General features: G+C 37.2%; 4 protein-coding genes across 7 annotated transcripts; 3 read left to right on the top strand and 1 right to left on the bottom strand.

Moving 5' to 3' along the window:
• Positions 1-240: 240 nt before the first annotated feature.
• Positions 241-6,896, top strand: LOC123320711. Its single transcript, XM_044908111.1, has 5 exons — positions 241-463; positions 924-998; positions 1,817-2,325; positions 3,317-3,677; positions 4,155-6,896. Exons 1-5 carry the CDS (start codon positions 401-403, stop codon positions 4,776-4,778), a joined length of 1,632 nt encoding a protein of 543 aa, XP_044764046.1. The 5' UTR covers positions 241-400; the 3' UTR covers positions 4,779-6,896.
• A 251-nt stretch (positions 6,897-7,147) lies between these two features.
• LOC123320693 lies at positions 7,148-13,287 on the top strand. Its single transcript, XM_044908080.1, has 8 exons — positions 7,148-7,827; positions 7,888-8,208; positions 8,259-8,613; positions 9,139-9,967; positions 10,023-10,267; positions 10,329-10,655; positions 11,971-12,537; positions 12,615-13,287. The coding sequence occupies exons 1-8, from the start codon at positions 7,417-7,419 to the stop codon at positions 12,905-12,907; spliced, it is 3,348 nt and encodes a 1,115-aa protein (XP_044764015.1). The 5' UTR covers positions 7,148-7,416; the 3' UTR covers positions 12,908-13,287.
• Positions 13,288-13,389: 102 nt separating this feature from the next.
• Positions 13,390-14,163, bottom strand: LOC123320747 (actin-related protein 2/3 complex subunit 4). Its single transcript, XM_044908156.1, has one exon. It carries the CDS (start codon positions 14,020-14,022, stop codon positions 13,516-13,518), a length of 507 nt encoding a protein of 168 aa, XP_044764091.1. The 5' UTR covers positions 14,023-14,163; the 3' UTR covers positions 13,390-13,515.
• A 2,138-nt stretch (positions 14,164-16,301) lies between these two features.
• Positions 16,302-26,967, top strand: LOC123320694 (tudor domain-containing protein 7A). 4 transcript variants are annotated; one of them, XM_044908083.1, is made up of 21 exons: positions 16,302-16,455; positions 18,152-18,254; positions 20,558-20,662; positions 20,722-20,932; positions 20,988-21,215; positions 21,323-21,641; positions 21,701-21,850; positions 21,933-22,118; positions 22,176-22,331; positions 23,830-23,991; positions 24,050-24,301; positions 24,358-24,472; positions 24,528-24,649; positions 24,707-25,012; positions 25,069-25,340; positions 25,399-25,466; positions 25,567-25,590; positions 25,814-25,923; positions 25,982-26,133; positions 26,191-26,342; positions 26,398-26,967. In XM_044908083.1, the coding sequence occupies exons 3-21, from the start codon at positions 20,569-20,571 to the stop codon at positions 26,619-26,621; spliced, it is 3,303 nt and encodes a 1,100-aa protein (XP_044764018.1). In that variant the 5' UTR covers positions 16,302-16,455; positions 18,152-18,254; positions 20,558-20,568; the 3' UTR covers positions 26,622-26,967. The 4 variants fall into 4 exon arrangements, with proteins under 4 accessions (XP_044764018.1, XP_044764017.1, XP_044764016.1 ...); XM_044908082.1 differs by lacking the exons at positions 16,302-16,455; positions 18,152-18,254 and adding an exon at positions 20,155-20,206 and having other exon boundaries at positions 23,839-23,991; XM_044908081.1 differs by lacking the exons at positions 16,302-16,455; positions 18,152-18,254 and adding an exon at positions 20,155-20,206.
• Positions 26,968-27,543: the final 576 nt, after the last annotated feature.

Below are 27,543 nucleotides of genomic sequence, written 5' to 3'. Positions count from 1 at the left end.
AATAACTTGTTTGTGATTATGTTTTTTCTCAAGCCTTTGAAGACTGGAAAGATCGCCTTGTGATACCATAATCTACAAAATTATCAAGTTAGCTAAACTTTGATGCATAGGATGCGTCATTAAATGACACAAGAACGGATATTCCAAGGAAAAAAAAATTAATTTGGGAAATTTATTTCCCTAAACCGAAGGAGTCGTATCTGCACATGCGCAGTAATGTATCTACGGATTCGTTCTTCCAATCCCCACTCAGTCTTTTCGGGTACACCATGTTCCCCTTTACACAGTGCAGACTCGAGAACTGCACAAAGCGCAATGTACCACCGCCATTACTGTGGAACAGAGCTACTCAAAGTTCTGGCAAAAATTATTCGGTTTTTTCGTTACAGATCAACTTTAAATGCAGAATAACGTAATAGAATTAACTCAGAGATTATTACGATCACTGGATGACAATTACAATGTAAGAATATACTAAGAATTGTGAAATATAAGGAATTTTGTGTTCACCATTATGAGCTTCCCAACCAGGTGGATTGTGATGTGCCCGAATTTCAATATTATTCACAAAATTAGTGTTTCAAGTGGTGGAAATTGATGTTCATCACGAATTACTAGTAAATACTTCTTCATTTCGAAGTGGAAGTTTCGAATCTAGTGATATGTAACTATTTGTTTCGCAACGTCAAATAGTCCTCGTCAATTTATAACTTAGCGTATGAAAAGTCATTAATAATGTGTTTCGAGGGATTCTTTCCTGGTTTTCACCCTATTTTTTTGCCAAAGGAACCAGTTAAGGCACAGTTCTCATGGTTGTATTTAACAATGTTTATTGGCCACCTTAAAACTCCATTTTATACAGAGTGTTATCTTAATTTCTCAAAGTTATTATTTCGTTTTGTGTAATTATTCGTATTTTTAAGGTCGTCGACATGCCTGCAGTCATTGAAATCATATCTATTCTGGAAAAAGTTTCTATTACCAAAGAATTACTGGAGGTAAGATATGTTGATTTTTCAAAAAGTAGTTGTGAGGTTTCAGTTTAGGTCAGTAGTGTAATTTAGAATTCAATTATTCGCAAAGTTTAGTATGCCATTTATTTTGTTGAATGTTGATTGTTTTTCATACAAATTTTTGGTTATTGCTTTTGTATTTACCAAATCATTTATATTTTTCTTGTGGCGTACTTCATGCAGTTGTTATTTACTGTCGAAGATGAGGTTAATCTCCTAAATTTTAGGTTATAGGTGTATTTGAGCACATAACTTGTAATATGTTCGTGATCTTTCATGTCTTTCAGCTGTTTCAACATGTATTCTCAACATAAATTATTCACTAAGGAGCAGAGTTCTAGAACCCTGCCTTATTTTATTGCTTCTTACTACTGTTTGAATAACCTCTATCGTTTATTTGCAATAATATTTATACCTTTCTAATCTTGAATAAAGTTATCAACATTCAGGAATCGTAGTGGCCTTTCAACTAATGATTTTGGAAAAAGTATTGTATATTAATAATTGTTTCACCTTGATTTCTTGAGGTGTAGAAGAAAAATAAAAAATTCTTTGAAATGTAAGCTTTTTTTCTGACATTATCAACTTACACCTTCTGGATTGGAAAAATGTATCCAACAGTCTTTTTGAATAACCCCAATGGGTTATTTTTGATGAAAAGACGCTGAAATTAGTAGTAATTAATACACAAATTCAAGTACTGGTATAGATAATATATTTTTAACAGTAGAAATTAATGCATGACCATTAAAGGTCTTTTTTTCTACAAAGATGCTTGTGTTTCAATCAAAATGGTTTTCTAGACCACCAGACTGGGGAAATACATTAATGAGTTAAGGAAGAAGACCTCTAATGAATCCCTGTCAAAGAGAGCCAAAGAGTTGGTGAAAAAATGGAAGAACATGGTATTGCCAGATACAAATGGTCAAGTGAAACCGGCTTATCCGGCAGGACAGATATCAGAGAGAACAGACTTGGACAAGGGCAGGAAGAGGCCTGCCAGGGAAGCCCCGGAGCACATATCTCAGATGAAGAGGCCAAAAATCAATGGTCAATCGACGGATTTCGATTTTTCAGACAATTCCAACTCAAGTTTCAAAGACGTGAACAAATTAAACGAATTGAGGGCAAATTCCACAGTTATAATGATCAATTCGGACTCCAATTCTAGTCTTCCCGATGCCCTACGGCAAGATCCGCCGCTGGAACAGCAATTGCCCAAGAAAAGGGGCCGGAAAAAAGGTTCCAAGAACCACAGGAATTTACTGGACGATGCTGAGTCTTCTTTAGCTAATAAACTGGCAGTTTCTAGGTGAGTCTAGATGCTGCTTTATTACCCGGAAGAATCTAATGAGACTTTTAATTCTCCGGATGTAGGAAATCGCGTTAGACTGAAGGCTTCATTCTTAGAATGAGATAGTACTAACCCTTTTGAAAACGTTTCAAGATGTATTGTTTCCATCGTATGTGTTGAAAACTTTATTCCAGCTATGAAGTTGAAACAAGCCTGCAAAAACATTATTTTAGTTTCCAACAAAGTTTCATAACCTGTTGTATCCTCAAAAAATGTTTTACTGTATCGAATGAATGTCTGATTTAAAACAGTAAGTAATTTTGAGGGTCCCTTAGGAAGGCCTCAACTTATATTCACCATATTTACTATCGATGTTAATACTAACACATATTGAATAGACTTGAAGAACAGTTCTACATAGGCATAGATGACAGGTAACTACTTCAGTACCTGTTTTTTGAACTTTAACCAAAGGTTTTCTCTTGGCTGGTTTCATTCCCACTTGAAAAATTACCAGTGGAATTATTTCAAATTTCTCTGTTGCATGTACAGAGTGTTTCGATACAAAATTCTCTACTAAAAATTTGTACAAGTTCAAATACTTTTCGAGGTTATATTTTTTTTCTATGATATTTCACAAAATTTTAGACCAGAGAACATTTGGCCACAGAAGAAGCTACTAAGCTTCTTCTGGACTTTCGAGGCCTGCTTCAGTGTTAATAATTACTAAAGCAATTAAAATGCCATTATTTTTGATACAGAAGCAGTGTTTATTAAATCAATTCAATGTAATCTTGTTTGAAACACTCTGTCTGCATCATTCGTAACTTTTCAAATTGGAGAGTGAAACCATTCGTCGAGTGACCATGAGTAGGAGATTACTGACAGGTATCGTAGATCAAACTCGGACGGGTGGAGTGAAAATTCCACCCCGACCCCCAAGAACCAATCTGACATGTCCTTGACCCGTCGACAGATCGTTACGCGCTATTTCTAAAGTGCCCAGTAGTCTTTGCATGTCACGGGGCAATTCCAAGGTGAAGACCACCCAAGAATTGATAGCCGGACTGCAGAACAAGGGTACGTCCTCGGTTCTCGGCCTGCCGCCACTGAACTCCAGGCCCAAGGAGGACCTGAACGAGAGGGCGGCCAAGCTGACGGAACGGGTGTCCATGATCGACCAGAGGCTGTACACCAACTCCAACAGGTCCAAGCAGAAGAACAGGTTCACGGCCAAGCTGAACGTCGAGAAGAACGACAGGGTGATCGAGTCGGGTTCCGTCATCAACGACAAGAGCCTGGCCACGACCAAGGTGAAGGAAGAAGAAGAGATCATCGTCGTGGACGATGTGGTACCCAGTGATAAGAAGGTTAGTTTCCTCTGCTACAATTTTAAGAGAAAACATCAAGGTTTTTCCAGCATCTTCATTGACAAGACGTAGATTGCTGGATAGAATGTTCTATGCGATTTCTCTCTATTCAGTGTTCTCTTTCATTATCACTGAGTTCTAACAATTTTTCTCGGTGGCGGAATGTTCTATGCGATTTTTCTATATTCAGTGTTCTCTTTCATCATCACAGAATTCTAACAATTTTTTTCTATGTCTGAATGTTTCTATGCACTTTCGCTCTATTCTGTGTCTGTTTTATTGACACAGAGTTCTAACAATATTGTTCTGTGATTTCATTATTCAGTGTTCTCTTACATTAACACAGAATTGTAACAATTTGTTTCAGTGTTCTATGCAATTTCTTTGAATTCAGTGTTTCCTTTCATTGAGACACAGAGTTTTAGCAATTTTTTCTCAGCTTGCAAGTATGTTTCGAATTAAAACTGTCTTTCTTAGGAGGAATCTGAGCCCGCCAGGGACGTTCCGCAGGAACCGGAAGGTCCGCCGCCCCTTACGGTGGACGAGATACTGGCCCAGCTGCCTCCGGTGGACCTGTCCTTCCTTCAGGAGCCCGAACCAGAGGAACCGAGCTGTACCTGCGTGCTGAGGGAGAACAAGACGGATTTCTCGGTGGAGGAGGCGCCGGCCGAGACGGAGCCGGAGCCCCCGTGCCAGTTCGAGTTCGTGGAAGACGAAACGTGCCCCGCGAAGACTCATTACGAGGAAAAGTACCGATTGAACGATGTGGACGAGTGCCGGGTGCAGCAGCTCGGCCAGACTTATCTGCCCAACGTCAACGGCAACCCCCTGACCGTACCTAACGAGGAAGTCGTGGAGAAGGACGATCGCGGTCTTTACGTCAACGTAGTGCCTAATGTATATAGCGAATGCAAGTTGAAGGGCGAACTGCCCAAAGAGAACTACAAAAAGTACAGCATTTCAGAGGCGGGGGAGGCCCCGGCCGACGAACGGACAGGTGACAGTGAGTTTTGTGGCTTCGCAGAGTGGCACGAGTGCATCGAGAGGCCCTCCTACAACGGAGACACCCTGAAGATTCTGCCGTACGTCGTTATCGATTGAAAAAAACCTAGTCCGCATCCAGATAATCGATCAGTTTATATGTTTTATACGAGATCGTTCCCCCCCTGTTTTTCCTTTTTTTTTATCCATTGATTTTGAACCAAATTCCGGACGGTTGGTATTATTGATTTTTTTTTAATACCGATCGACCAAACCGTTTTCGCTAGTTGAACTGTTTGAGATGATTATGTTTGTCTCCTTATCTCCAGTTGATTTTTTAATGTGAGTGCTTGGCGGTTTTAGGATTTTCCAGGAAAAGTCAACGTTTCAAGCTGTAAGTCGTGTTGAAATTGGCTTTCTGCTTGTTCAAGATCTATTTCTACTGAACAAATGGTGGATAGCACACCCCCTGAAAAATATCAGGTAAAGATTTACTCACAATCGTTGAAAGATTCCGAGATTCAGTCTGAGCTGAGAGTGCCATAAAACTGACAGTTTTTCTTTTCCTAAATATCCTCAGATAGAAACCAGATCGATTGAAGGGGGGGTTCAGGTGATCCCCAAGTGATATCTCGTTGTTTCTTGGAATTTCCAAAGCTGCCAATCACGAGTACGATGTTAGAAATGATTATGATATGAAAATTTATTTATTTTACCTGAATTATTTGTAGATTCATTATTTATTACAGAGAGAGAGCAATTGGGAGCTGTTCCTAATCAAAAAAAAAAATAATTCAATCGCGCAGAGGTGTACACCTTATTCGATATTTTTAATTATTTTTAGTTCGTTGATCGAAGTTAATTCGACCTCTGTTACTCTATTAGTTTCGCCAATTGTCTTTCGTTTATGTTATGTTGGGATGAAACAGATAAAAAGGCTAATCTCGTTAAACGTTTCGACAATATCGGACATTCAGTTTCTATTTCGGACGAATAGAAAGTATACGATCGAGAAAAGTGGTTTTGGTTTTCTTCAAATTCATATCTTTTTTTTTCTACATCCTCGACGTTGGGTGTACGTTGTAATTGAAAATTTTCTTGATGTGACTGAAATGGAGGAAAATTTTATAAGCTGTTGATAGTTATTGATAGATTTTGGTAAATCGGACTGCTATGTTTGTACCTTGAGCGACCAAGAAAAACTTTGCCTTAAACACTGTTCTTCACTCGAGCCTTAATGGAAATGACCGATTATACACCAACTTTTGATTGATATTCCACTGATATCGTATTGTTTTAAAAAAATTTGTGGGAAATCAATCGGGTGCATGTATTGCGGTTGTTTGAAATTGAGGAATCCCAAAGCTTAAATCGAAAAATGAAGATGTTAAGATAGGAAAATCCAGAGTAACGGTTTATTTACTTTTGATTCCCAACAACACACAGAGAATGTTATACTATTGTAAAATAAAAAACAATATTTAAACACACTGTTTTAATTGTATATATTTGTACATTTGTCTTCTTTTTTGTTCATAATTCTACAAAACCAAATAAATCTGAAAAATTAATTCAAAGTTATAGCAATGATTTAATTATATTAATTTTTGTGGATTGATAAGCCATTGTTGATTTTTTAAGTTTTCTGTGAATATCCTTTTGTTGCTGCAACATATTGAACATTCTTTGTTATCCTCGACGGCTACAACTTGTGTTAGAAGAAGAACCTTTAGGTTTCTTGAAAACATTTATTTTATACCAAATAAATTGCTAAAAGAGTTCCATTATTAATATTTTTTACGTCGATCTATCAGTTGTTGTAGTCTGTTTAATCTTACAAGAGTAAATTGGAAAATTTATGATTTTTTTGTTGTGTAAATAGCATCAATATATGATTTTACAGAGGATCTCTTCCATATTTTCTTGGAATGTTTTTGAGAAACCACAAATCATGTAAATTAATAAAAAAATAAGAGTTTGTAAGTTAATGGACAGACATTCCAAGGAAACGGAAATTTATTATGACTTGAAGAAAGTATCTCTATTGAAAACTGATTCAATGGATGAAAATTTACGGGAAAGTGCCTAACTTAGTCAGAATAATTTGTGGAGTGTGATATAGGAAATTATATTATGTACTCTTATTAATTTAAAAACCAGAAGATTTTATAATTCTTTTCTGGATTTCAAAACTAAGTATGGTACCTATTGTTTCAAATAAAAATAATAGTTGGTCAAGCCTTGAATTTTCTTTCAATCCCTAACGATAATAACTAGAAAATACATCGATTTCTGAATGATATTAAAAAATTTTCCACTTTCGTTAAGAGTAACTCAGGTTCACTCCTCGTAATCTAGTAATCTGTCATCTGTGGTCTAGTAGGAGCACCAAGGCCACGCAGCATGAAAAACAAAATTTCCTTTTATGTCTGTAATTTTCTATGGGGATTACTCATATTCGGGGAATTCCATATTTATCTAAAGATTTTTATTTATTTATCCATACGGGATGTTTGGAATATAGGCAACCTAATTTACAATAAAAAATCAAATCTAGAGATAAGAGACACATGGAAAGGTTACCGGTTATCTGTAGAGAAGTATTTCGTTGAATCGTAACGTGGTGTGGAAACCGGGTGAGAATTAAAAGTAATTGATCTAATTCGTCTCCTTAAGTGACATGTGTCATTGAGAACCTACGATCATAAACAACGCGTCGTAAATTTAAATTGTTAAACTTGCTAATCAACAGTAGAAAATGTCGAATTCATTTTATAATGTTTTTGGAATATCCCTCCTCCTCACGTTGTCTCACCAGGTTCCACAAATTTTCCACGAGATAAGTACGTGTAAAGTATCAGTTGAAACTCCCCATGGAACTGAAGAGTATGTGGTGCCTTCTTATATAATTGCCCAGAACGGAGATCTTCGAGTGAATGTTACCCTGTGTAATGAAAATATTTATTTACCGGGTGATCAATTCACCTTTTCAACAGTGCACTTGTATAATAAAACCTCTAAACTGTCTTTATATGATAGCAGTGCACCGAAGCCTTATCAAGCAACACATACTGTAGATGGCATTTTAATCAATTTACAAAACGAAATCAAATGTACTGAAGATGAAAATTACTCATTTTTTATCCAAATGGGAAAATTTAATTCAAAGGTAAACATATTTAGGAATATTGAGTAAATATGAAGACGGTTGAGGAATGATATGTTTCAGATACCTCGTGTCAACCTGGAAGATGATTGTGTAATTGGAATAGAAATGGCAAGCCCAGATTATCATCCTCCTTGTATGCAACATGTCAGTGGTAAATGGTTTATAGACATGTCTCCATTGCGTCGTAAACCACCAATCACCATAAATCATGAGGGAAAAACTTTCAAAATTTCTGTGTGTGGTCCAATACAAGAGTGTAGTCAACAAGCAGGTTGCCAAATGGAAGGAAATGAACGTACAATTTTTGGTACATTAGAAAATTTAAAAGTGAAATTTGATGATTCAAGCAACATGCTTACTGTATTTTCAAAAACCAACAAGGTGAGCTTATTATTCTTAACTCCTGTCCTGTTTTTATTCGTTCTTTTCAGCCAAAAAAAACCATGACCTTGACTGTCAAATGCAACTGGAATGTACCGAAATTTTCTAGAGCCAAATTGCCAAATCCCAAAGTCTCAAATGACATCACAAATTATAAATTCGAAGTGCAGTCATCTTATGGATGTGTGAAAATGCCAAAGAGTTGTGTATTAACAGAGGAAAATAAACATCTGACTTTCGATCTTAGGGGATTGACACCGAGCAGTGGATCAGCTGTATCCAATACTGCTAGGGATATAAGGCTGAGTATTTGTGACGATTTGAAGTTGACTGGGTCGGGAAAAAACAACTGTCATTCGGAGAAATCACAAGTCTGTGAAATAAGGAACGGATACATAAATAGAGGTACAGTCTGTCTCTACTCATCAGTTCAATGAATATAAAGTCTATTTATTTCTTGTTTTTACTATCTATTTATCTGAAAACGGGTCATGTGAGGATTCTGTCGAAATATTTGTTGAAAAGATATCTCGGAAATTCTGAGAAACCCAGAAAGAAGAAGAGTCAACGTGGGATTTTGTAGATGTAGTTGTAGAATAAAGCTTTCGATTGGTGCATGGTGGAAAGATGTTTTAAAAATTACTTCTCAATCTGCAATGAATACAAGAAATAGCCTAAAATCGGGAAAAGTCAACGAATGTTTTCCTTTTTGACAAATGGTCATAGATATATTCATCTATGTTCTAAGCGATTTTCGGAAGAAACCATAGAATTTTCGGAAATCGGCCAACTTCGCGTCGTACGAAGGGACGTGAAGTTGCGGCAAAGACATGGGCGTAACATTCGTCTGGGCTTTCACGATTGAAAACCGGTTTTCGTATTTTTTTTTCGATCTGTCGAACCGAATTTCAATCTCGTATCTTTTTTCAGGAAGTATCCCACATTTTCAAGTACACGAAAACGGGATAGAAGCATCCTTTCGGGATGGCCACGAATGCAACGAGAATGAAACGTTTGCCACTACCATCGATTTTAGGTGTTCTTTCGTAGACACCGGACCTGTGTTCAGGTCGGAAGAAGGATGTTTGACCAAATTATCGTGGGAAACTCCGAGGGCATGTCCGAAGTTGGAGATAAAGCAAAAAAGTTGTGTATTATCGTCTTTTTATGGTAGGTTGAACTTGACCGAGCTATACAGCAGCGAAGATTACGTCACGCAAATTTCTGCGAATCAGAGGCTGGTTTACAACATTTGCGGTAGACTCAAAACCAATTGTTCGAAATCTGACGGTGTGTCAGCCTGTTTGATGGACGGTAATCAAGAGAAAATTGTTGGCTGGAACGAACCGACTTTATCGTTCATCAACGGTAAAATCCAACTGAAATACAGCGGAGAAAAATGTGGCAGGCAGCTAAAACCGTATACATTTACCATAAACCTTATTTGTAGTTTTGGTACCATCGATTCTCGAGTAACCAAAGTCGACGAATGCACTTTCGAAGCCTGGATCTCGACCACGTCTGCCTGTTTGAAATCGTGGGAGATAAAAAGCTGCATTTTCGAAGCCGAAAACTACAGATACGACCTCAGTCCTTTGATCCGAAGAGACGAGAGTTACCAAATCAAGGACGGTAGAAATAATGACATCACGTATTACTTGAACTTGTGCGCTCCAGTTATACCCAAGGAAAACTTGTTATTCTTCCCGAACAATATGGTGTATATGAGTAACTCCTCAATCCCTTCGATTCTACACAAGTGAGTATCTTTATTGTCATTTTTCGGCTTGATTTGATCGACCGATTGTCATCAGGTTCACTTCTTTGGGAGGCATATCGAATCCAGAGGTTCGGGATGGTAAATTGGTCGTGGAAGCCAAGGGAGATGCCTGTGGTGACGGAGATAAAGTTCACACCAGTACGATATTTTTCGAGTGTTCGACTGAGGAAGGATCACCGACAGTTCTCAAAACCGAGGAATGCAATGTCGATTTCCTGTGGAGGACCAAGTTCGCCTGTCTGACCATGAAAAAAGGAGGGACTTGTTCTTTTATCGCAGGTAAACCCAGTGCTACCCCCCCAAGACCCAACCCAACCTAATTTAACCTAAATTCTGGCAGGAAATAGCAGCGTTCAGGTACCGGGGGACCCTATGGAGGTGAAGATCGACAACGAGAACACCTACCAGTTCAGTTTGTGCCTGGATCAGTATCGGTGGTGCAGGAGGGACGGATCTTGCCTGACCGGGGGGTTATCTCGAAATGCTCGAATCCAGAACGGTGTGGTTTACGTCCAGTACACCCTGGATCAGTCTGTTGGTTCACCGCTAAGAACTGTCAGTGTGGCAGTCGAGTGCGACCCTTATAAACGGCAGGATTTCTCCAACGGATACAGGAGGGGTGATCATTTTGACATTAACGTGAAAACTAGGATGTCCTGTCAGAACGGTATGTGATGTCGAAGAATTTTGTGCTTCTTAACGTTAAGGTGGTGGGTTTCAATCTTTCGTTGCCTGTTTTTGTTGGATTATTCGCTTAATTTTCTTTTCGCTGAGCTTTTTCGCTTTTAAATGTTTTGTATGTCGCTATATTTGCTAGTTTTCTTGTTTTATATGATATATTTTTGGATCACGTAGGTTTTATTAGAAATTAAAAAAAATCAAAGAACTAGAGAGGTTAGACTCTTTCATTATGTTATTTTACTGCTTTATGTGTCTTTGTTTGCATAATTATTAGTTATTAACAATTTTTAAAATGTTTATAAGGTGATTGAAATATAGTCCGTCTTTAATTCACATATTATTTCACAATATTCATACTCGTCTACAGGGTGGGCAAAATTCGTTGCCTAGTGAGTGATCTCTAGAACTATAGAAGCTAGAAGGAAACAGAAGACACTTTTCCTAGCTCTTTTTCAGAGAAACAAAGTATGGTGAAAACCATAGCCTCCTACGATTCTTTGTTTTTCAGTTATTAGCAAAAATTTGACGATTTCGAAAATTTCTCATAACTTTTTTGTCTTTGAAGTTACAGATCTGGATTTGAAGCTTCTTAGGCACTTTTTTACATTGAATCCACCGACGAGCTCAAAATATATTTTCTTTTCGAATCATTAGGTGAACTTTCGTTTTTTTAAGTGCTTTTATTGAATTTATTTTAATTTTTAATTGGAGAAAATCTTTTGTCGGTAAATTCTACGTATAAAAGTGATTACAAAGGTTCAAGTTTCAGATCTGTAGCTTCAAAGACAAAAAAGTTACGAGAACTTTTCGAAATCGTCAAAATCTAATTTTTTGCCAATAACTCAAAAACGAAGAATCGTAGGAGGCTGCGGTTTTCGCCGTTCTTTGTTTCTCTGAAAAAGAGCTCGAGAATGTGTTTTCTTATAGTTCCCGAGATCCCCCCAGTAGACGACGTATTTTGCCCACCCTGTACAGGAAACCTTTCCAATTTGTTTTCCAGATTTCGATTACCAATGGTGCCTAAAAAATATTTCTATTTTTCAGTGGAAACCTAAGAAAATAACGATCAAAGTGGAATAAGCTATGTACGTTTAAAAAAAATGGGAAACTTTATTTCCCACATTATCATTTTTATTCCCATTGGACTAAACCTGTGTCTGTTGCTTTTACTCCGGAATTTGATTCGATTTTTGTTTTTTATGAGGTTGTCGGACAACCGTTCAGGATTTTTCAGTGTGGTACTTCCACTGTTTAGCCCCCATGTTGAAACTGTCCTATTTATTGAATCACTTTCACGGCAGGAAACAAGGCCACTAGGGATGCCGATAAACCTGAATCCAAAACTGAGGCAGATACGTTACAAGAAGAAAATAAAAGTGAGCCATTGAGTCCGGAACCCGAGGAACAGACCGTTCCAGAAGTGAAAAAAGTCGATCAGAGTCACGAAGTGGACGTTGGGGAAAAACCAACACCAAAGAAGAACGAATCGTTCAATTCTACGTGGAAAAAAGTAGAAATCGAATACAAACCGTCTACCCCGGTTGAGAATCTCGACAACCAAACAGTGGAGCTTACCAAAGTCCACGAGAAGACTGAAGTTGTACAGAGCGTTGCGAATCCTTGTGACATCCTGCGTGTGAAAGGAAGAACCATAAATTTGACAGATCTGGAATCGGAGGAATTCAAGGTTGGCCAAGATATCTTCATCGTTAACTTCGATGGCAGCTCCTCGAAATGCAGAGGTCGGATATGTAAGAACGGTGGAAATTTGTTGGATTTCATCGAGAAATGCCCCGATGTTTCTTATGAGGACCAGCGTGTCGTTCTGAATTATTTAACTGCTGGACATTGCGTTTCTAATGGTTCAGGTAACTTTACACTTTTTTCTTGGATATTTTGGATGAAAGTACGCTGTTAATATTGTTATGAATGTTTTTTTATTTAGGTTCCTCAGATGGAAGAGTTGTGGAAGTTTCGCTGGGATGTAACAAGGATAAAACTGTTGTAGAAGGATCTGAAGCGAACTGTAAAGTAACGATAAGTTATAATTCACCAAAGATATGTGTTTCTTCGAACTCGTCTAGTAGTTTCATCACTATTGTAGTTGTGATCATTTTGCTTGTTAGTTTTGTAATATGTTTGATTATTTTTATCCTCAACAAGAAGAATTATTTCAAGAAATGTTCCTATGACAGGGTGAGCGAAGACTGTTTAGTCGTTCATTCTAAAATGCTTTAATTCAAAGCAGATTTCGTTTAGTTTACAAAACAAGGTGAGAAAAATGTGATACGAGGCTTTAGGCTTATAATAAGGATCAATATTGTACCAAAAGGAAGAAGTGACTTGTTTTTATAAACAAAAACAAACTGAATAAAAGCATTAATTTATTAATAAAACCCTAATAGTTATGCTTTACCATCAGTATTATTTTACATCTCTTAGTTAAGTTTTTACATTAATGAATAATGTTAATGAATTTTTTCATTTACCCATTTATTTCCTTCTTTTTCTACTTTAGTGTGTTTTTAATTTTATTTCTAAGATTTTTCTTTGTTGAATTTATAATTGATTTCACTGAATAAAAATCCCTTTTTTTTCCACTTTTATTACGCAAAATACATTATTCAAATTTCCTACGCACCAAGATTTTATTTCCGACAAGTTGTCCACAAATTAGGTACTTGGATACCAGTAAAGAGGTTCAAGATAATCAATCAACATTAAATAAACAAAATTTAATCTTATAACATAATCTATACATTAAAATGGGAATAACTTATAAATTTGTGAAATATATATTATAAAGGCAGAATCGTATAAAAACTTAGAGCTATCATTAAATTACATTAAAATCTCTTCAGGAATTCTTCCGATACAATTCGAGCTCTAGCATTCACAGCTAATTTCATCTCGGATATTTCCTTGTCGATTTCCTCCATGAAGTGGATGACAAAATCGACCAATTTATGTTTGTACATCTGTTCGGTGTGGAAATTCGTGATTAAGAAGCTTATGTCATATCCTTCTACGGGTTTTCTCCTCAATACGATAAAGTTCTCGGCCCTCATCATCATGAATCTCATGAACTTCTTACAGAGTATCTTCTCGATCTCATCGGCTTGTTTAACAGCGATGCTTATTCTGACAGAGTTGATGGATGACTCGATCAATACTTTTTCCTTTTCGTTTCTCGAAATGACGACTGGTGTAAGTAGCAGTTCCTTGTTGGATCTCACCTCAACTTCTGGTTTGTTATGCCTTTCTACCCTTTGAGATGAAAAATCTTTGAGACACATAGCGGCAGTTAGGGTGTGTCTAACTGCGGTCAAATAAGGCTTCAAAGTTGCAGACATTTTAATATCGGAATATTCAGTGGATGACAATAATGTGTATTTTAAAGTTATTTTTGCATTACTTTTTGTGTAAATTTCATTAAAAATCTTTAACGAAGGTTATTTATCAGCTAGATCATAGACTACACACACATACATAGAAAAACAAATTTAATGTCTATGGACTAAAATTTTTTTATTTTTTAGCCGTCATAACTTTATGCTATGGAGTTACTTAGATTTTCAAGATTTAAATTGAAAGACTATCTAAGTACTCTGAGAACTACTCGAGCGAGTGATAAATATTTTTGAATATAAAATATTCCAATTCTAACACAGCGCCATCTAGGCACACACCAGAGAACATAGACGGACCGCCAACTATCTAACATATAAACACCTGTATACGAACATTCTATGTTCCGTAGTATGTAACTAGATGTCGCTGTAGTAGATTTCAGAAGATTTCCCGCAATCCAAGGAAAAACTTAAATTTCCAAGTGTCCTGGCAAGAGCGAGAAGATACTTTTTCGTAATAAATTAAAATGAAGATTATTACTTAATACTTTAATCAATGCAACTTACCCATAAATTAGCTGTTAAATGCAGGATGATATGCCTTATTGGAGACTGAAAGATGAGTAAACATATTAGAATGGCCTGCTTGCTTCCACGACCTCAATACCATGGAACAGATGAATGAGTGCTGACCATACCGCCACCGGTGCCGATCTGCTGAATAATATCACAGCATACCGGTTCGGTGACGGTCTGGACTAAAACTCTTACTCCAATATTTATGAATTCACTTTGGTAGGCCCTAGCAGCCGAAATAAATTTTTTTCGTCAAAACTGAGCTCAGATTTGTAATCAGGGACCTCGAATTATCCAGAAAAACTGTACGGCACTTCAATATCTAAAAGTTGGATTTTTGATTCCGATCGAAAAAAACGCAAGGCTATACATCATGAAAAATTTTTGCCTAAAATGCTTTTTTTTTCGTATCGTCTTGAAATTGAAAATATAGTTTAATTAGGCTATTCTCTACCCGAAACTGCCTTCGGTTCTTCTTCAAGTGAATTATTTTTCGTTTTACGCCCCTTCGAAGGGCTGAAACTTTGGTAGGCCCTAGCAGCCGAAATAAATTTTTTTCGTCAAAACTGAGGTCAGATTTGAAATCAGAGACCTCGAATTATCCAGAAAAACTGTACGGCACTTCAATATCTAAAAGTTGGATTTTTGATTCCGATCGAAAAAAACGCAAGACTCATCATGAAAAATTTTGGCCGGAAATGCTTTTTTTTTCGTATCGTCTTGAAATTGAAAATATAGTTTAATTAGGCTCTTCTCTATCCGAAACTGCAATCGGTTCTTCTTCAAGTGAATTATTTTTCGTTTTACGCCCCTTTGAAGGGCCTCAACTTTGAAAGGCCCTAGCAACCGAAATAATTTTTTTTCGTCAAAACTGAGCTCAGATTTGGAATCAGGGACCTCGAATTATCCAGAAAACATGCACGACACTTCAATATCTAAAAGTTGGATTTTTGATTCCGATCGAAAAAAACGCAAGACTATACATCATGAAAAATTTTGGCCCAAAATGCTTTTTTTTTCGTATCGTCTTGAAATTGAAAATATAGTTTGATTAGGCTTTTCTCTATCAGAAACTGCAATCGGTTCTTCTTCAAGTGAATTATTTTTCGTTTTACGCCCTTCTGAAGGGCTGAAATTTTGGTAGACTATAGCAGCTAAAATAATTTTTTTCTGTCGAAACTGAGCTCGGATTTGGAATCAGAGACCTCGAATTATGCAGAAAATAGGTACAGAAATCCCATATGAATACAGGTTTTTCCGTTCTAGACGAAAAATCGACAAAGGTTAAAAGCGCCTTGAAAATATTGGCATAGGCAACATATCATACTCAATACCCATAAATTCTATTGTAGCGCCATCTAGTAGGTGTTTAGCGAACATAGTGCAACTCATTACAGTTTTCTATTACAGCCAAAGTAGAAAACTGTTCTGCTGGAGAGACAGGTTTCTACTATGAAGGACAAAGAACACTGTAATTGATTAATGAATGTTCGTTGAAATTGTACCAGATGGCGGAGCAAAAGAATTTGTGGAAATTTCATCCAAGAACAAATTTCAAAGTGTTTAAACGGCAGGACTATTTGTTATATAACGAAAGTTTATTAAACTTTAATGCGTTAACTCGAAATGATTATTCAATATCCAATATTAGTGTTTTGTGATAATTCGGGTTAAAAGCACAGACCAATAAAAACATTAAACTCTTTGTTGTCTGTTATCTATGATTCGCAGTGAAAGTGTCATAAAGATTTATGATTGCATTTAATGCAAATTTGCAAACAGCTGTCAACCTGTGAATTTAAATAAGTTAAATTACAATTAACAAGTTTCTCATTTGAGATTTTGTTTGATTTTTTTGGAGTAAGTCGAAATTGCACTTATTTGTCGATTCCATTCAACATTTATGTGTGTTATACTAATTTTACGATTTTATCATCTAAAAGTTTGTGGTTTGTAATCAGGCCAAATATTTGAAACTGTTCACTTTTTAAGGTGTTAGGTACATTCTTTAACCATAAACTGTGTGCTACTATTGTCCTATAGAAGTGTTACAATTGGGAGAGGTAATAACATTCTACATTTACACTTGGAAACATGATTACTTCGCAATTTTCAAACATATCTAATTACAATTACTTACAACAAATTCGTGTATTGGGATGGAAGAACAACTAGATCATTGTGAACAATAATTTACCTTTAAATTGATCTCAATCCACAATAAAAGAATTGTTCAGTTCAGAAGATTTGTTTATGACCCATGTTGCTAATAGATTTATTGGATAAATTATAATTGTTCTCTTCATTAACCAATTAACAGTTTCATATTGTTACCTGATATAACGATTATTATTTGTGTGAGTACTTAACCATGCATATTATGCATTTAAGCTATTTAAAATGTTTAAAAATGTAAATCGAAGCCCATGGTGGTTCATCTGTTTGATTGAGCATATCAACATTCTTCTCCACTAGCTATGGACCCTCTAAATAACTCCACTATCAAATAATTATGCTTTTATCACAATGTGAGTGAAAATTATTGAGCGGTATTTCGAAGAAGTCACCAATATATGTTTGTGTCCCGTAATGCAAGGCTCATACCCTGGATCATGTTCTTGTCACAAAAATTATGCTTGCAGAAATTGTTAAGAAATTATTCAAGGAGTAAATAACATTTTCAACTGTTTCTGTCCTCTCTTTGAAGTTGAAAACCAAAATTTCTACCGTTGCAATAAAAGAAAGGAGTCCGAAGATGTTTTTTGTTAACATAAAGCGAAGTATTCTTTAAAATTTAGTTATTTTCGAAGTTTCTCAGGAGCAAAAAATTATGTTTTCAAATTATAGAATATGATTCATTCTCAACTTTTATTTATATATTTTATACAGGATGTTCTTGAATTGGAGGTACAACCGAATAGAAATTCCCTGAGTGATTTTAAGAAAAAAAATTTCCATAAACATAGGACCGCAAAGTTTAGTATAACAAAAAAGCTTTTTTTTATTTTTTCCAATTAACAGTGACTTACCGAAAAAAGTTCTTGAGGAAAACAGGGGACATTGTTCCAGAAAAAATATCACCCTGTAGATTTGCTATCGAAATCGGCATGTCACATGGTGTATTTCAATATCTATATTACCTCTGCCAAATTTCAGTTGAACATCTTGGGAACTGTAGATACTGTGAGAAGAAACTTCAAATTCAAATTTCAACACCCTGTATCTCGAAAACGTCCCATGTTTGTGGGACTTTTTTTCTTAAAATCACTTGAGAAATATACTTCAGAAGAGACTTCGATGTTGCAGCGTTTTTTCTTCAATTCAATCAATTTTTGTCATTCTGGCTAATAATAATTATTTTGTTACAAAAATTGCAACCTACCTCCTACGTTTTTTCAATTCCGAATTTCTGCAAGATTTGGGTCTGTTATACTGTTGTAAAACCATAATTCCTCAAAACCCTCTCATGTTTTATTGGGTGGTTTAGGATAGTTTTATGACAACTGCAACTGTTCCCTCAACACAATGGTTCCTTACAATGTTTATTTTATTGTAGGTTTTTGAATAATTCTAGAAGAAATCTACTCGTTTATACACTGGAAAAACCGACCGGTACTCTTGAAAGGCTATCTGTTGCAGTCTGGGAAAACCATTTTAAGGTAGGCGAAATTCTTGTCGGTTTTACTTGAGAGGGTTCTGAATTCAACCAATTTTTCTATGAAAGGGATGTTGTGACTGTTTTTATTATCCTGAAAATTCGAATTTGGGGATGGAATTATTTTACAGGGTGACCATATAAGATAATCTCAACGTATTTGGAAATACAATTATTACCTGAGTAGGAAACACCAATATTTGTAACTGCTTGATGTCTTAATTGTTATTTTTTCCGAATCTACGTGAATTTGGAACACATACAGAGCAAGCTGCCTCAGTTGTAGTGTGTTAAGCAAGTTTTGATATCGAAACTTTTTTCGTTTTATTCGCTTCACGATATACAGGGTGTAAATTAATAGTTGGTGACGAAAACATTTAAGGGATGATTCTTTGTCAAATACAAATTTTTTTCTGAGCTCTCCCTGCTTAGATACAGCTTCATAAACATGGCACCTGAGAAGCAATTTTTAATTTTTTCTTAGGAACCAGAAAACTGATAGAAATTGAATTGAGAAAAATTTTGGCAATGTTGAGATTTACACACTGTATATGAATCACTGATGAGTCTGGTGTTTTTCCACAGGTTTGAGGATCTCTCAGGTCTAATTTTTTTTTCTGAAATGTTATCTAACTTTCTCAATTTTTGCACTATACAGGGTGAGTCTTTGACTCGTTAGAATATTTCAGCAGTAGATTCTTTAGGTCTAAAGGAACACTTTTTTCCTTTACCATTTTGTCCGAATCGGCTCGGTTTATAAGATACAGGCTGTTGAAAAACCATTAAGATTTTTTGATTTTTTGTTCTATCTCACAAACGGTTTTATCGAATGAAATGAATTTCGGAATATAGTTTTTCATTTATTTGATGAATCATTTTCGAACAAAAGATATCACCTACGTCTTCCAGTTTTCTCGTTATAAACATTACGTACCATAAAAATACCAAAAATTCAAAGAACACAACTCTTGAAACTAAGTTGGACGCTATCTAATGAATATTTAAATGTTTTGTGAAATAAAAGTGTCCTACATATTTTCTCGTAAAATGCGCCATTTTCGAGTAATTTCCATGTTCAAAAATTAGAAAGTATCTGTGAAATTTGAAAAATTGGGTACTTGGCTGAATACAATTCTGCTTGAAAGATCAACAGATGTGTATTTTGAAGATAATTTCGTTTTTACAGAGGTGGCACAGCTCATTATGATAACTTAAAAGGCCTGTATCTTTTTACCAGAGCCGAATTAGAAAAAATTGCATAGCAAACAGTGTTTCTTCTAACCTCAAGAATCTGGTGTTCAAATATTTGTATGAGTCAAAGTCTCACCCTGTATAGTAAAGATTTTTTTCTTCAAAATTTGAAATGTATATTTCAGAAGATATCCAAGAATATAAACGAAAAAGATTCAAATTGTTTGAGATACACTTTCTGAATTAAAAAACTCCAACTATTCCATCATTATTACTTAACGTATGAGCTAGAAAAACATGAATAAATTGAGATCTGCGTATTCTGATCTCATTCACTATTCGAAAGATCTGTTGAAGGTCGTTTTATGTTGAAAAAATCTTCGAGTAATACATGGATATTTCATTTTACGTCGGCAATACCCTTCTCAAAAAGAGAACCTCGTCATCCAACAAATGTTAAACCGTTTTCGGTGGCAATAAAATGAAGAACCAGATGTTCGGCATATTTCTGAAAAAACCACAATCCTGTTTTGGTCGATTTTGCATTTCAAAAACGACCGCCGTGTGTATATAGGAGGAGGGGCTAAGCTGAAGCCACGCCCTGTTTGATACGTTATGGGCGGGGCCTCTTATCAGTATTTAGCCCCGAACTTGGACCTTTAGCCTCATATTAGCCACTGAAACCTTGAGCAGCTATTAGTGTAGTTTTCGTCTGTCTGTGATTTGTGTAGTAAAAGTTTCAGAAGTGATTTTGCGAAATGGGTTGTAAGTTGCGTTTTTAAATAATTTATTCATTTTGGAAAGAATTTCGTCGATTTATAAATGTCTGGAGTAAATTCTCATATCATTAAAAGTTGAATTATTCATTGCCTTTGTTGTATGCACTGATTGTTGATGGGTGATTCCCCTGTTTTATCTTATCGAGTTTCAACCTTGAATTCGCCGTTTATAAACACTGTGAACTAATAATTTGTTCGCCAAGTTGCGTCATTCATAATTTCCTTCAACTTTTCGATTTTTTTTAGAGATTTTTACAGAAAAATCGTCTTTATCTGCATTTGGAATGAAATAATTGTGTGTTTCCACTATTAGATACCTTTTAACATTTATTTTCAGATCTTTTGAACATGGACGAGGAAAAAGAGAGGAATGAAGTCATATCCAACATAAGAGCTTGTCTTATCTCCATCAAAGGAAGTGTTTCTTTACGTCAGCTCGAGAGTAAGCATTTAAAATTGTGAATTATTTGATTAATTTCATCGATATGTGTATCTTTCCAGCCGATTACAGGGTGATATGCGGACAGAGGATTCCCTATACCCGGTTGGGCTTCAGAAGTGTACAAGATTTCATATCGTCAATACCCACATTGACCCTGACTAAAACCTCAGCCGGGGAATATTTTGTCGACGCTAAAGTGTCCGAGAAATCCGTCCACATAACGGACATGGTCAGCAAGCAGAAGAACGGCAAGAAGAAGCCGATAGTGAGGTGAGATCATTAAAAACCCTTATTTTAGCCGATTCTCACTTTGGTTCGGTTTTAGGGCTCCGACCAAACCCTTCCGGATAAATAACAACATGACAGCACCGAAGAATTGGAACTCGATAACGGCCAAGTACAAACCGAAGAATTTCAACACTTCCCAGAGGACAGCTGCCGTTTCACACAACCAGTTCATCAACAGGAGCCCTGCGAAGCCCAAGTCGTACGTTGCCAACGTTCCCAACGTTCCTCCGAAGCCCAAACCTGCGACAAACGGTGAACAGTTCAAGTGAGTGCACTTTAAGGGAAAAAAATGGCGGAGGTGCTCTCTAAGGGGAGAAATGGCGCCTCCACCATTTTTCCAGCGGAATTTTATGGACGTTTGTGGTGTTTCAGGAAGCCAGTTCCGACGGGCGACAATAACAAGGTTACGATACAGCCTAAGGCGCCCGAACCGGTCAGCGGGGGGCTGTGCAACACCCCCATGAGGACCAACTATATAACTTCGATGAAACCTGTGGTCACTGCGAATCCTTACAGCCCTACTAACGGTACCAGACTACGCTCTACGAACGTCAAGGAAGCGACTAGGAGCCCTGTGGATCTGGAAACCTTCTCCATTTCCCTGGTGAACTCTTCCAGAAAGCGGCTGAGCAAGATGATGTCCGAAGCTTCGTTGGACAGGGATAGCGGCAACAGCAGTCCCACCAGCGAGGTAAATTGTTTGATTTTCGTCAATTTATCGATATACGGATTTTTATCGATCTATTTTAGAACCCCATGAGTGATACGTTGACTGGAAATGCGATAGAGGATTTGAAGAGTATCGTCGACTGGTATAAACTGGGAAAAATCGATGTTAACCACACCGAGATGAAGCCGAAGAAGAAATACGCGAGGGCCCTGTACAACTGCGCTATAACGGTGAGAACTTAACAATTAATCTTTCGATTCAATTGAAAACTGTTAAAAAAAGGGACACATCAAAACAATTCACTTTCCGCAGGTTGATGGCCAAACGTACCTCAGTTACCCTGAGGAATTTCACGACGCTAACTCAGCTGAACTTTATTGTGCACGTAAAGCGTTGGACGAACTGTTACCCAAGTGTGCCAGACGGAGAAAATTGTTGTTGGCTACCAGCAAAGATATCAAAGACAGGATCCCCCCTATGCTGAAAGTACATGCCCAGGTAAGGGTTTGAAAATTTATTTGGTAGACAACTAGTCTTTAAATTTATAATTTTTAGGGTATATGGAGTTCCAGGATTGAGGAAGACTACGCTGATCTGTATTTCGAGCAGTTGCCGACCAATTGGTTGGAGATCATCGATTCCTGCGAGTGCGTAGCTGTGGAACGGATACAAGACGACAGATACGTGCTGAGATACTGTCAACCGGGGATGGTAATGTTGAATGTTTCTTTTCCCTTATAACACTTGGAGAATGCTGCCTGTTTCGATGTATTCGAAATGCCCTCAATGATGTTTCAATTGCAAGCTCTTCGTCTTTGATTGTTCGTCGAAGATTCGATGTTTGTTAACTAGCTTGGACTGGTTCATTTCATTCACCTTAACAACTTATTTCCTGTTGCACATGCTTCTCTATGTGTTCTAGACTAGAAATTTAGAAAAAATCAGGATTTGTAAGTCCTATTTATTCAGAAATTAGAGTGTCTTGTAGTCTGTTTGATCTTGATATTCGGTTGACTGTTTTGGTATGGTGAAAGGAGCATGATTAACTTCATTTCATTTTTCAACAGTATCTTCGAAAGGAATTGGTAACAGAGGAAGATGTGTCTTCGATTTGATTTTTTCCTATCAATCGATTGATAAAAATAGATTCTTCTCAGTTCTGTTTTATAGTCTCCTGTAGGATTTTTATGTTCTTCGAGAGGTGGAAGACACTTTCATTCTAAAAATTTCAATTTCCCCAAGGAATATGGCATGGAATCATCTCCTAATTGTTATTCTTCACATTTTTACATCTCAATTTACTAATACTTGCTTCAAGAATTAACCGTCAAAGCAGTTTTGACATTATTTGGAAGTTGTTCTTACATCTATGGTTTCGTCACAGAAAATTCCTACTATTACATTGTTCTGTGGAAGTTTATTTTCTGTGGTTTTTTCATAACATCTATGGTTTCGTCACAGAAAATTCTACTATTACGGTGTTCTGTGGAAGTTTATTTTCTGTGGTTTTTTCATCTATGGTTCCGTCATAGAATTTAATCACTGCACATAGAGGTGATATAAATCTGTGATTCTGCCACAGAACATTTCTACCTTTACGGTGCTCTGTGGAAGTTTATTTTCTGTGGTTTTTCATCTATGGTTCCGTCATAGAATTTAATCACTGCACATAGAGGTGAATCTGTGATTCTGCCACAGAACAGTTTAATGTTGAGGATTTCTGTGACCAAACCATAAATTTAATAATGAAACTCCCAGATTATGTAGAAATTTTCCTCGGAAAGCCAATTTAAATTTCCTATCATCTCTTGGATTTGATAGCCGGAACAATTCCAAGGATTTTTAATGAGGGACAAATAGAATTAAAAAAAAAATCATTCCAATGTTGGCTAGCTTTTTCGAACTCGTCCATTCAAAATATCTGTGATCGGTGCATAGACTTATGTCTTTGGGAAATCAAAATTTCGAATTTTCTTGAAGCGAGTATAACAATAATAACATGGCTATTTTCTCCCAATTAAAATGAATGCTTTGCGCATGGAAATGATGGAACTCGTTTAATTCTACTAGTTATTGACTGATGATAAAATAAGTTTCCATGTCTTCGAGTTCCTTCATTTCAGCATGTACACCGTTTCTTGATGCTAGACGCTTTACTGGTTTGCTTGAGGTGCATTAACACGTTATGAATTGTTCCCTAACAATACAGGCTTTACAGAAGGGTGAGAAGTTCGGTTCGATACTCCCTCCTGATGTCTCGATACCATCGACCATCGTACTTTTCGGCGAAGATAACAAGTTGCAGGCTCAGATAACTTGCATAATGTCCCTGAACGAGGTGTGGTGCCAGCAGTTGGACACTGCCCAATTCGTAAGTAGACCCAAATAGAAATCTCAAGTATAATCACTCGATATCTCCAACGACGTAGGATGCCCATAACGAGATGATCACCAAGATGGAGAATTACTACAACGAGGAAAGCTCGAAGCTCCAGGCTAAAGACATACAGGTTGGTTCTTATTACGTGGCCAACTATGATTCGAACTGGTACAGGGTCAGGGCTTTGGAGGTGCAAGAGCAATGTGTCAACTGTTTCCTGATCGATTTCGGCGACGAATATCTGATACAGAAAAGCATGGTCTGTAACATCAAGAGGGAATTTGCCATGTCTCCAGCTCAGGTAAGTCAGGATTTTTCTGTCGTTGTTAGGTAATTGATTTGTGATTTGACTTGTAGGCCTTCGTTTGTCGGTTGGCCGGGTTAGAAGACCTATACGACGCCAATGTACCGTTGGAGAAGTTGATGTCTTACGTTGGTAGAGAGGTTTTGTTAGCAGAGCAGGTTGACTCCGGTAAGCCACATTTCTTCTCCGGTTCTAACCTAGTTTACGAATTTCGAATTTGTAGATTCCACAGAGACCGATCAGACGATAGCTGTGGATATGTTCGATGTCAACGAAGGAATATCCATAAATCAACAGTTGCTCGAGTTTTTGACCATCGAGATAGCCACCCCAGTCATCAGACAGGTGAGTTTGAGGGTTCGAAGGTTAAAAGTGGGAAATTATCGTTTTTTATCGTTGTAGAACACGATTGAGACTGTCCACGTCTCCCATCTTTCCGAAGATGGAGTGGTGTACATCCAGATCCATTCGAAGGGATTCACAAGCCTGCAATGCCTGATGCAACACATAGAGGGGGCCATCGATAAGGTATCCTCTAGCGAGTACGTGGAAAAGTTGAACAAGCCCAGATGGGAGTCGAACAGGAACAAGATCTACTTATCGAACCACGAGGGACGTTGGCTGAGGAGCAGAGTCCTGGACATGTCTCCGGAGGGGGACTTTGCTCAAATTTACTTCATAGACGTTGGAAGCTACAAAGTCGTCAAGGTATTGTGATTTTAACCAGTGGTTTAGTGTTGGATGAATCGATTTGCTTTTTTAAGGTTGCTGAAGAAGTCTTCTTCCGTTTGGAGGATATTAGCGAGGTGGTTTATCAGTTCCCCCCGCAGGCTGTGATGATCAGATTGTCCCTGGACTCGATGCCTAGGAATTTCGTGAACCTGGCCAGCGGACTGTTGAAAGTTGGCTCATCCGTACTGATGAAAGTGATAGGTAAAGATGAGAACGGAACTCCGATTGGGGAATTTTACAGGAGGTCCAACGACGAAGGACTGTTGTGCATCAACAAGTCGATTGCGATGGAAATGGAAATAAGGTTAGTTGAGGAAGTTGTCGGAAGATTGATCGGTTTGAGTTTTGTCTTTTTTTTTAAGCTTGAAGAATGAAACTAGCGCTTTGAAGGGTACCAAGAGTAAATTGAATAAGTTGACGCAGAATGTCGGTGAGTATTTTCGATTCTCGTTACGAGGAGTCAATTTTTTTATTATCTTATGTTAGACTGGATTATTTGTCGTGTTTTAAATGATATTTGTGCTTGACAGAAACTCCGGAGGAAGTTTACTTGGGTGAGACGAAGAATTTTAATTGTTGGAGTGGTTGTCGCTTTGAATCCTTGTTTTTTTATCAATTTTTTGTGGGGTGACGTAATGGAGTGTTTTAAAACATCGATAAGCATGATTTGAAGCTTTTAACGTTTTATTTTTCGATCTTTTCCATTACGTATCATCCGATTATTGAAGTTTTCCCTTGTTGCATAATTTTCGTATTGAATATATGGATTTTCGACAGAGAAAGAGAAGGTGCCATCCGGAGGTTCGTTGATGAGTCCCAAACTTCCAGAGATGGGTGCCTATTTCGGGGTGAACATACCGTTCACCGTGAACCCTTGGAATTTCTTCGTAAGTGGAGGTTTTTGCTTTAGTCGAGTTTCATGCGATTAATGAGTTACGTTTCCAGGTCCAACCGTACAATTCCAAAGATCAGTTGGACAGCATGATGACGGAGCTTCAGGAGAGGTACAAGGACACCGCTTGCAGCCCTATCCAGATCAAAAACATCGTACCTGGTCAGATTTTCGCAGCCAGGCATACGGATGGTATTTGGTATAGGTGAGTGATCGTTGTGGTGTTTTTCGGTTTGTCGTTGAATTTTTGTTGTTGTTGCAGGACGAGCGTGTTGAAGGTTATACATTCTGGGTCGATATCGGTGTTCTACTGCGATTTCGGGTATTATTCCAACTTGTCGGTGAGCCAACTGATACCTTTGGATCCGGAATTCACAAAGTTACCGTATCAGGCTCTGAAAGCCAAGCTGTCAGGTATTTATTAGTTTTTTTTGGTTTTTCGGGGTTGTTAATTTTTTTGTGGCTTAAGGTATCAAACCGAAGAAGAGCAAGTGGTCGATGGAGGATTGCGAAGTTTTTTCTGAGCTAGTGAAGGGGAAAGCGTTGATATCAGTATTGATAGATATAGAAAAGGACGAATTGTACGAGTCTGATCCAGTGTTGAAGCTGACGCTTATCGATACGACGACTGACGAGGATATTTTTATAGATCAAGAACTGATTAGGAGGAATATAGCAATAAAAGCCGACTGAAGAGATTTGACTTGACGAGAGTGAGAGAGAGATATATTTTGGTCTTATTACCTTAACTATTGTAGATATATGTATTTCTAGTAAGATGGTATTTGATTCGAAATTAGTGTAATCAAATTATTATTGATTTCGAGGAATATGCTTATCTATGTATTATTATTATCCATGTTGAATGTTCATGTTGGAATATTTGTTTGTTTCAGATAGAAATGTTAAATATATTGATTTAAACTTTAACAATAATTGTTGCTCATTGAATATGCTCTGCTCTTGTTTGGAGCTTATTATTACTACTGTTTTGTTGAGTTATGTTTTCTATAATTTTGTAATAAAACTTTCAAAGTCATATTTGGATTTATTATTCATCTTCCAAACAGACCTCGTTAAATAAGAGATCAGGCGCTACTCCTGATACTTCCTCGCTCTCCTGTGATCCTAATAAAAAAACCAAAAATTCAAAGATTTGTACCTCAAGAATTACACAAAAATCGGATTTTGTATCAGGATCACATGAGAGCGAGGAGGTATCCGGAGTATCAGGCGGCCCCTTAAAAATTCGGAAATAGGCAACACACGATACACCAACCGTGTATGCTTGATTGCCTACCCCACGTATCAGGCGCTGCTCCTGATACCTCCTCGCTCTTCTGTGATCCTAATACAAAATCCAACTTTTGTATCATTCTTGGGTCATGAAACTCCGAAAATTTGGATTTTGTATTAGGATCACAGGAGAGCGAGGAGGTATCAGGAGCAGCGCCTGATACGTGGGGTAGGCAACCAAACATGCACGGTTGGTGTATTGTGTGTTGCCTATTTCCGAATTTTTAAGGGGCCGCCTGATACTCCGGATACCTCCTCGCTTTCCTGTGATCCTGATACAAAATCCGATTTTTGTGTAATTCTCGAGGTACAAATCTTC

This window comes from Coccinella septempunctata, chromosome 9 (assembly GCF_907165205.1).
Source record: "Coccinella septempunctata chromosome 9, icCocSept1.1, whole genome shotgun sequence".
In the NCBI taxonomy this organism is placed as follows: Eukaryota; Metazoa; Arthropoda; class Insecta; order Coleoptera; family Coccinellidae; genus Coccinella; species Coccinella septempunctata.
Note: the sequence above shows the minus strand (reverse complement) of the source record. Positions and strands in the feature narration are given on the sequence as shown.